At 32.0% G+C, this 11,002-nt stretch overlaps 1 protein-coding gene across 1 annotated transcript; it reads left to right on the top strand.

The window, feature by feature from the left end:
- The first annotated feature begins 4,596 nt into the window (after positions 1-4,596).
- LOC111381736 lies at positions 4,597-8,883 on the top strand. The gene is made up of 5 exons (XM_023005550.1): positions 4,597-4,804; positions 4,890-5,066; positions 7,434-7,524; positions 8,436-8,487; positions 8,719-8,883. Exons 1-5 carry the CDS (start codon positions 4,597-4,599, stop codon positions 8,881-8,883), a joined length of 693 nt encoding a protein of 230 aa, XP_022861318.1.
- Positions 8,884-11,002: the final 2,119 nt, after the last annotated feature.

Consider the following 11,002-nt stretch of genomic DNA (forward strand, 5'->3'; position numbering starts at 1 on the left):
AGAATGAGCAGGTTCAATATGTAAACAATCGAGATTTCAACCATTGAGGAACAACTTGTTGAAGCACTACCATCTATGGTGTTACGAAATCATAAAAAATCTATATTATAGTAATCGTAAGGTATGCTCCAAGCTCATCGGTTCAATAATTAAGCTACCGAAACGAAACCATCATTAAAAGATCTTTTGAAAATCTTAATTTCTATGACCATGTCGAGTTTTAACAAGAATGAGTCATGACTAACAATATTGAAAATCATATAAACAACATGAGGGCCACGATAATATCTCTTGAGGTGTAGATCGATCAGCTAGCTATTTCAATAAATTCACAACTGAAAATAAATTTCTTAGTGATACAGAGGCAAATGCAAGAGAACATTGCAATGCCATCACCTTAAAAGTTGTAAAGATATTAATGATAGCAAGCCTAAAGAGTCTTTGATTTCTATATATGTTTCTAATGAATAAAAAGAAGAGCAATATGAAGATCAGAAAACTAAAGCAGAGAAAACAAAGAAGGCTCGTAAACCCAATTCAATTTCACTTTCTGACAATCTACCATTTTAAAACCATCAATCCTATATCCATATAGATTCAAGAAGAAGATGTTTGATGCACAGTTCGCAAAGTTCCTGGATATTCTCAAGAAGATTCATAAACAAAACTTTTATGGAATCACTGGAAAAAATGTTGATTTATGCAAAATTTATAAAAGTGGTAATGTTAAAGAAAAAGAACTAAAAGGAGTATGAGATGGTAAAGCTAATAGAAGAATGTAGTGCTATTCTCCAGAAGAAGCTTCTTAAGGAGTTAAAGGATCCAGTTACCTTTATAATTCCTTGACAATTAGCGGTTTTTCCTTCGATAAACACTATGTGATCTATGGGCTAGTATCAAATTAATGTCTTTCTCTGTATTCAAGTAATTGGGTCTTGGGGACGTAAAGCAAAAAACCATCACTTTGTAGCTTGCTGATAGATCTCTTACACACCCACAATCATTGAAGATGTGTTGGTTAAAGTGGATAAATTTATTTTTCAGCTGATTTTTATGGTATTGGACACGGAGAAAGATCAAGAGATCCCATTAATTCTTGATCGACCATTTATACAACTAGTAGAGCACTAAATGATATATGAAAAGGACAATTGACACGACAAGTCAATGAAAATACGGTCATGTTCAATTTGTACCAAGCTATGAGATTCCCTGAGGAAGTTGATGCTTGTCATAGGATCGACTCTATAGATGTAGATGTAGGTAAGATTTATAAAGAAAATTCAGCTAAGGACCCTTAGAGCAATGTATTGTGACTAGTGCTTGAAGAGGATATAAATACTCTAAATATTACACAGGGAGTAAGGAAGTAGATGATTTTATCTTGGCTTATGAAGCTTTGCCACTCAAAAATAACTTGAAATAGAAAAACGATCATTTGGAGCCTCTCAACATTATCGGATCCAAATAAACTTGAAGTACTAAACCTAAGTTGATGCCACTTTTTGACCATCTTTGCTATGCCATTTTGGAGGAAGATTATACTGTAAAGAGCTAAATTATGATTTGAAAGCAAACGGTGCTAAACGTCTTTTGCAACTTGATGAAATGGAGGAATCCCGCTATAACGCCTCTGAAAATGCAAATATCTACAAATAATAGATTAAGAAATAGTATGAAAAGATGGTATTAAGGAGAAAATTTATTCCATGACATCAAATGCTTCTTTTAATTCCTGGTGGAAGTTGTTCAGGATAAGCTTAAATCATGATGGTCAAAACTATTCACCATTTACAATATATTTTCTCTTGGGACTGTGAAGTTGAAGGGGAAAAAATGGACTTATATTCCAAATCAATGGTCAATGACATAAGCATTATTATGGAGAACAAGAGTAGAAAGTGGAAGGAATTCCTCATCAAGATTTAAACTAGAGCACACAAGCGATGTCTAAGCTAATGACATTAAAGAAGCACTTATTGAGATGCAATCCAATCTCTTTCTCCCTTTTAAATTATATAGATTTTACTTAGCGTTTTTTATTTAATTTATTCCTCGTCTCCACAAGAGGATTATTTCATTTACTTCTCATCTTCATGAAAGGATGTTCCATTTATTCCTATCGAGGAAAGCTTGCTCCAAGGATCTTCAAATTGGCGTTTTTTCTGGCTCACTTTCACGTTACCTTTTTCTACCAAACAATCAATCTAGTTAGCTCCAACCGATAACCAATATATTCACCTCGGTTGCTTCTCAATCTCACTTATGAAGGACAAGATAATAGTGATGATTTACGAGCCACAAGCGCATGAGAAAAATATTGGAAGAAACACAATATGAAGGCCAAAACGAAAAGAGGAAGTCATCAGAATTCTTTCTCAATTGCAGTCGATTTTTCATAAGGAAGGCAGCCCCATTTCCTAGGCTAGAAACACATATATATAGGGTTAGGTAAGGCTTTAAATAGACCAATAATAAGGTTAAATGGGTAATATGTATCAGTCGGGCAGAGCCTTTGGATTTGGTTGTTGATAATTATTTCACTCATCGGTCGAGATCTATGAAATATGTTCCGACGTTTCACATCATGGCTCAGGATTTATTTGGTATCAAAATCCAACAATTCCTAACCATTCAAACAAAATTGTTTTCATACTATTCGCTAACCATTCAAACAAACTTTTTTCCATATTGACAGAATTTCTCCACCCTCGTAATCAAATAGATAATATAATACGAAATACATATACGTAAACAAGTTTGTATTTGAAAAGAAAATGCTCAATTAGTTCAACATTATATCATGATGCAGTATTTTACTAAAAGGTTAAATTTATATAAATGCTGTAGATCTATCAGATTCACAAAATTGATGTTAGATAATTGCCTTATTTCTTCGGGAATGGATGTGGGACGTCATGACAAATAAAGAGATAAATGATATTCCCAGCAAAATCATAGACCTCCTCATTTGTCATGAGGTCCCACACAATTTCAACCGATCAAAGTAAGACGATTATATGTTGGTAGAGGATGCTATACACTAAAATAAATAGTCTACTACCACATTTTTCCTCACAGTTGTTGGACGATGGATCATTGATAAAAGTCTTCTTCATTCAACTACGGGCTCATATTATCTTCAAAACTATAAAGACCATATTAAAAGATTGCTATTAGAATGTGATTAAGAAATAGTTCAAGAACAAAAGAGAAATGAAGAACACAATAAAAGAATTCCATGTCAAGGAATTGACAAAATAAAGAAATAAATAAATAATATTAATCATGTAAAGTTAATTGCTTAAGCATTATACATATCAAATTAAATCAAAACGTATCAAGTGATCAAAGTTCTTACGTTCTAAGATTTCTGGGTATCAATTGTATCGATAGAAAACAAAGAATTAAAAGAAACCATATAGAATGTCTAAGGATAATTATTTAAACGAATTTATGACAATTTGAAATATATAAATGATTTTTGAGAGTTGGTGCTTCGGACTTCATTAAGTATTAAGAATTATTCAGAGCAATAACCTAAATGAAATTAATTTATATAAAAAAAAAAAAAGATAATTAAATTACACAAAATACAACAATCTATTTTAAATTATATACAATCTCAAATTACATTAAAGATCGTAAAAACTGATCCTAATTGTTGGTGAGGAGATTTTTACGGAAATTAACATCAATGGCATCTTAAAATCAGTAAAAATATAATTTAATATGGAACAAAGAAATTTTCACTTAACATTAAGAAAAGGCGAAAATTGTTTATTTCTTTTTTATTTTAAAGGTTTCTTGTAAATTTCTAACAAACTTATATCTCGAAAAACTCTTGATGAAAAATCTATAACGTTGGTATTGTAAAAGTAGTAATACCAGAGCAATGATGCAATAATAATCACATGAGCACACACTAAATATTTATCGCTATTCAAATAGAGCAAACAATATTTCTGAAAACTCGACTATAGATTGACCAATATCTTTAAAAACTCGGGATAAAATCGAGTTATAGACTGTAGTTGTGACAATTTTATGTATATTGATACAAAGAATTATGATAAATTAAACCGATACACACGCATTTATAAATATTTTTTGGCTGACCTGTAATGTAAAACCATAACGGATAAATTTTAGACAAATTCAGTACTGTATGAATATAAATCATCACAAAAGTCTCACCTTCTTCGTCTACTTTTCTTTACTTTCTTGAATTCTCCTCCGCCTTCTTGACGTTTTTACTCAAATCAAGAATTCTCTACTTACTTTCTTGACAAATCTGATAGCAAGATAAACAAACAATGGTAGGTGTCCGTAACAATTTGGTGGATTTAGTCACACTTTTGCTCTCAATTCCCATCATAGGAGGGGCATATTGCTCTGAATTGGATGCTTCAAGAATTTAAGAATGTGATCAATTGAGAATGAAGAAAATATAGACTAAGGAATCAAGTCCAGCCAACACTTACATGCCTTACATTCATTTTCCTCAAAGGCTTACGAAAAATAAAGAAGACAAAATTTGAAAAATTTCTTGATGTTCTCAAGAAGCTTCAGGTCAATATACTGTTCATTGGTAAAATGTTACAAATTTCAAGCTACACAAAATTTTTGAACGAGATGTTGAAAAAGAAAACAAAGCTTCCGAAGTATGAAACTGTGGTATTAACTAAGAAAAGTGGTGCAAAAGTACAAAGTAAATTATCTACCAAGCTGAAATATCCAGAGTGTTTTACTTTGCCTATCTCAATTGAAAATTCTTGTTCTATTAGTACATTGTGTGACACAGGTACTTGTATAAATCTAATTATGTCATATTCTATTTACAGGAAATTATGATTGGGTCACATCAACATCAATAACGTTATAACTAGTTGATAGAACAATTCCAAAGCCATGTGCCAAAGTTGATGATAAGCTCATAAAAGTAGAATATTTAATATTTCCTTTAGACTTTATTGTGTTGGACGTACCAAAAGATCAAGACATTCCTGTTATAATGGGTTGGTCATTCTTAGTAACGGATAGAACCCTGATTGACATGGAGAAGGGTGAGTTAATATAAAGGGTGGAGGACAAGAAAGAGATATTGAATATTTACATCCAATATGACCAACCCCTAACATCAAAGCTTGCTGTAGAATTGATGAAAAAGAGCCCCCTAATCAATGATGCTATCAAAAAAGAAAATCAAATTTTGGTGGACTTCTTGATAGATATGAGAATGAAAATATCAAAATTTGGAAAGCAAAGAAATGGTGCATTAATGAAAATTGCATAAAACACAAGGATGGAAAAACTTGGTTCAAACTACCATAATTAATCATGGCAAAAAGTCAAGCTAATGACTTGAAACAAACGTTTCTTGAAAGGCACTCCAATTCTATCCCTTTCGCATTATTTAGTTTTCAATTTTAGGATTATTTATCTTATTGATGTAAGATTCTTGTTGTGTTGTTTGTAGGAAGATTATCTAGTTTGTGGGCGACAACGCTGTTAGAAAGCCAATCCATATTTACCTTATTAGGGTGATGGCGACACAATAATTAATGTATTTAGGGAAGTCCTAACCTTCCTTTGTATATACTTTAATATTGAGGACAATAAATACTTTCAGTTTGGAAGTGAAAAAAAATTGAGATTTTAGTTTTATTATTCCCTTGTGATTATCTGTTTCTACTTCTTTATTATACATATTAAAAAATTGAAAAATTGAAAAGTTTTTAAAAAAATTTCAAAAAAAAAAATTCTTATTTATTATGTGCTTCTTGTGTGGGGTTAGATAACCTTGTCGGTAAAAATATTTGGAATGATGTGTTATTTTATGAACTGTTGATAGTTACACATGCTTAGATTAATTAATTCTTATGCATGTAAAATTTGATATTATTTATGTACATGAATTAAGTTTAGCATTATAAAGTAATTGGTTGATTCATATGCTTGATAGGTTGAAATAGTGGAACTTAGACGCTAGACCCAAAAATTGCTACAATATACATCATTCGACCAAATTTAAAATAGTTTAGATTGATTTTACTATTGTAGAGAAATATGGATATGAATGGGGATTCCAATATCTAAGGCTAATATGATGAAAATTAGGTGAAAATCTTAAGTTAGGGGTTGATTTTTGAGAATGAGTGTTTAATAAGGGACATTTCATTAATTATTGCATAAAGAAAAATGTGTTATTTCATTGTGAAATATCTCTTCGTAGCTTTTATAACTTAAGTGATTAAGACTATAAGAGTAGCTAAAGATGGTGTCCTATGGTCATTGACTTGGAATAATCGATTGAAAGCTCATTATAGGAGTCATTTAGAAAGCTTAATATAGAGAAGTCCGCACATAAGAGAAGTAAAATTGAAAAAAATAAATCTGAAAAAAGCAGGTGCATGAAATAGAATATGCACATTATGTCTTGGTTATGCCCTAAACACTTATTTGAGAGAATTAGATCTTTGAGAAGGGATTATTAACCTAGTTGAGTCAAGGAGGTTGAAGACCTCAATCAAAATTTAGAGAACCCCTATTTGTTGAAGTATTGATTTGCAATTAGTGAGATTTACCTAAACTAGAAACTGTAAGGAGTTAGTATCAAGATTCAACCTTAGATCATGCACTGGAAAAAGAGTAAAAGAGAATAAGTTTGTATGTGTGGGAACTTACGAGTGAAGGAAGGACAAATTTGACCACAGAGGGTCAAGAATTAAAACAACTTCTGCATTTATGATGTTTGAATTAATCTTTGACACACACCTATTAGTTTTGGTTGAACATGTTGATATTGATTTTCGTATGGTGACCTTGAAGCTTCTTATAAATTTAATACAATGATTCCAATTTTAAGACAAAATGGTAGGTTATCTAAATAAAATTTTGTTGCATGTTTGTTAAATTAGGTTATAGATAACACTTTATAACAATTATTGTAAAGTCTAATAGGGGATAGAGATACACCACTATACTTTGTATGATTTCTAAAAATGTTCTAGCGTTTTTAATGTATGCTTTCATGTTCGCATCTTTCATAGAGATATAGGAAGGTCACATAAGAAGATAGACTGAATTGACATTGAGAGATGCTTTTAATTAATTTAGAAACATTGAGATACAAAAATGTATGCATATTGTCGTTTTATTGATTTGCATTAAAACGAATTAATAAAAGGGATTCAAGGTCTTAATAATATCACATTGAAATTTAAAAAAGCTTTATCAATTGATCAATAGTATAGTTAGTTTAATTAATTAATTTAACATAATACTCTTCAACAAAATTTGCTATTTGATTAAAGTTAAGATTAATTCCTCTTGAGAACGATATATTACTTCACTTTATTACTTGTTTGTGATACTGTACACTTGTGGAAAATCAAATTATCAAAAAGCTTTTTTGGTGATTGCAAATTCAGCCTGTGAGATTTTCTCCGATGTAAAGAAGATAGACGGGATTTTTACTTTGGTAGTAAAAGCAAAAGAAGATGCTGAGAAAATCTTATATCTGTTAGAAAATTATTAGAGGAGTTTTAGAGTGTAATTGTAGAACTAGAAGAATTAACTCCCACAAGAATATTTAGCATCAGATTGATTTTGTCCCTAGGGCTCACCTTCTAACCTATCCCATTATCTGATAAACCTGAAATGGAGTCAGATTTTGCAAGAGAAGAATAAGAAGTTCCTTTTAAAGGGTCATGTCAAAGAAAGTATTAGTCTGTGTATATTACTAGCCTTAATAGTACCAAAAATGATAGATCATAATGGACGTGTGTTGATAGTCGAGCAATCAACAAAATTACTATACAATACAGGTTTTTTTTATGGAGGCTGGATAATATGTTGGATTAGATCCGATATTAGTGGAAAACAACTTTTACAACAAATGAGGGCTTGTATGAGTAGCTAGTTATGTCTTTTGGCATTTTCAATGCAGCAAGTACTTTCATGTAATTGATGAACAGATTTTGAAACCTTTTTTTGGACATATTTATTGTTGTTTATTTTGGTGATATTTTGATTTATAACCAAAGTAAAGTTGATCATGAAGAACACTTGAGGAAAGTGTCTGAAGTATTACGGGATAAAGAATTATTCATCAATTGAAAAGTGTATCTTTATAACGAATAGAGTTCTATTTTTTGGGTATGTTGTAAGTTCTAAAAGGATAAATATAGATGTGCAGAAAGTTAAGGTGATCAGAGCTTCGCCAACATTGAGTTTCTTTTCTGAGCTATGAAGTTTCCATGGGCTTGCTACTTTCTGTAGGCATTTTATTTGGATTTTAGAAGTGTAGTGGCTCCTATAACTATTATTTCAAGAAGAAGAATGGTAGATGTTTGAGTGGACCGAAGTTACTGCTAAGAACTTCGAAGAGATCAAGCAAAAATTGACTTTTACTTCCATTTTGGTATTTATAGATTTGAGAAATTATTTCAGATTGAATGTGATGCTTGGGACATTGGAATTGCAGTATTAGTGGAAATTTAATTATCAATCCCCACGGGTTTGACATCCTAACTCATTGTTATATTATAAAACTTGACGTCATACATTACCGTACAATTTCAACTAACAAGTTTTTTGGGGGATTGATTGATTTTATTTTTACTAATATTATTACTAATTAACTTTGATTTTATTTAGATTTCTTCATTTTTAATTGTTTACTTGTTGGCATTTTAGCTGTTTATATGAAGATAGAATAGTTTTGAATTACGACCCTTTGATCCTGAGATTGAAAGAACATTTTGGAGATTAAGGGTTCTAAGAAGAAAAGAGATTGAAGAAATAGCTACTAATGACAACCAACAACAACAGGCTATTCAAGATTATGTTCGACTAGTCATCAATGACAACTACTCTTGATATGAACCCCTATAGTAATGGAGATAACAAACTCACAAAAGATTGTTGAACCCAAAAAGGCCAAAATTAATCTTGGTTTTCGATTTAAACCAAGGATTATGAACCAAGCAACCGGCACAATACAAGATTTGTAGACCTCTTGATTACACACTTCGTAATTTACACCTAGTGTTGAATGCCTTAAGATGTCACTCTTGATAAGTTCAAATTTGTTCAAAGAAGATCAAGGATTGTGAAAGCAAGAATTTTGCCTCTCTATTAAATTCAATAAAGTCAAAGAGTTCTACAATGGAAGAATGAAAAATATATTTGTACTAGCCCTAGAAATCTAGTAAAAACGGAAAATATTAATTAGAGATAACAAGAATTTTGCTTAAAATAGAATTCTAACAAAATAAGGAAATTCGTGAGAAGAGAAATTTTTTGCCATGACTTTGTACCATGCGACCGCATGGTATTATCTTGTGCGGCGCATGGTGACCACAATTTTCCCCATCCAAGTCTCTCGTGACCACCATGCAGCCGCATGATGAGAACAACTATGCGACTGTATAGTTGTGCAATTCAGTCCCAACTTCGACTGCTTGTATTGATCCAAATGGTTCTGGTTCTTGATCCCATCATAAGACTTTCTTCTTTTCTTCCATAGATTGATGTTTCATCAATAGTTTATTGCACAAGTAGCCCCATAACTTAAATTACCCGCTTATCCCTCAAATGCATCATTGGTCCTCGTTCGATAATGAATGGGTCTTTTCTCAGGTTCGTCTTCATTGGGCTCGTCCTTTGGATCACATCATTCCCTCTCTTCAAAGAGATTCGTCCTCGAATTTGGACTCGCATCAAAGAGAGAGATCAGATACGTTGAAGGTTGTTAAAACGTTATACTCACTTGAGAGATCCTATATGAAGGCGTTGTCATTGATTTTCTCAACAACTTGGAACGGTCCATCTCTCCATGGTTGCAACTTTTATTTTCTCTGTTCTGAAAAATGCGCCTTTTTGAAATGTACCCAAATACAATCAACTGGTTCGAAGGTCACACTCTTCTGGCCCTTGGCTATTTATGATGCAACGTGCTTGCTTTTGTTCTCAATCTGCATTCTGACCTTTTCATGGAGTGACTTTACCAATTCAGCATTTCTCTTACCATCTACGCTATCACATTCATTCACAAGTAAAGGTATTAAATCCATAGGGGTTAGTTAGTAGATTAAAACCATAAACAATTTCAAACGGTGAAAATGACGTAGTAGAATGCGCGGCCCTATTCTATGCAAACTCTATGAAAAGTAAACACTCATCCTAACTTTTCAAGTTCTAATTGATCACAGTGTGCAATAATTGAGTCATTGTCCTATTTACTATCTCGATTTGCCCGTCAGTTTGTGGATGACAGTTGTAGAAAATAGTAATTTTTTTTGCCTAACTTACCCCACAAAACCTGCCAAGAATGAATTAGAAATTTGACATCCCTATCTAACACGATACTCTTAGGGACTCCAAGTAAATGGACTATCTCCCTAAAAAAAAATCATCAATGTGAGTGGTATTATCAGTTTTACGACACGGTATGAATGCGTCATCTTGCTAAACCTCTCTACCACTGTAAAGATTGAATCTCTTCTTTTTTCAGTTCGAGGTAAACCCAACACAAAGACCATTGAAATATCGACCCACGATTTGCTAGGAGTAGGTAAATGTGTATACAGCCCATGAAGTAAAACCTTAGACATAGCTCGTTTATAGTTTATACAACGACTATATGTCTATTCAATGTCACTCTTCATCTTAGGCTAATAAAAATGTTCCAGTAACATTTCTAAAGTCTTCTAAACCTCAAAGTATTCCATTAATCCCCTACTGTGTGCTTCCCTCACTAACAACTCTCGCATTGAACAATTTGGAACTCATAATTTATTTTCCTGAAACAAATACTAGATCATTTTCATAATGTCCTTAATGTGTTAAAAAACAAGCAATTTAGGACTTAACAAAGTTAGTAGCACATACTTCCTACACAATTTTTCTGTCACTGTATTCTCGTTACCTTGCTTGTACCGGATGACGTAGGAAAATGTCAATAAATTCCATCCACATTGCATGTCTTTTGTTCAAC

This window comes from Olea europaea, unplaced genomic scaffold (assembly GCF_002742605.1).
Source record: "Olea europaea var. sylvestris unplaced genomic scaffold, O_europaea_v1 scaffold2362, whole genome shotgun sequence".
In the NCBI taxonomy this organism is placed as follows: Eukaryota; Viridiplantae; Streptophyta; class Magnoliopsida; order Lamiales; family Oleaceae; genus Olea; species Olea europaea.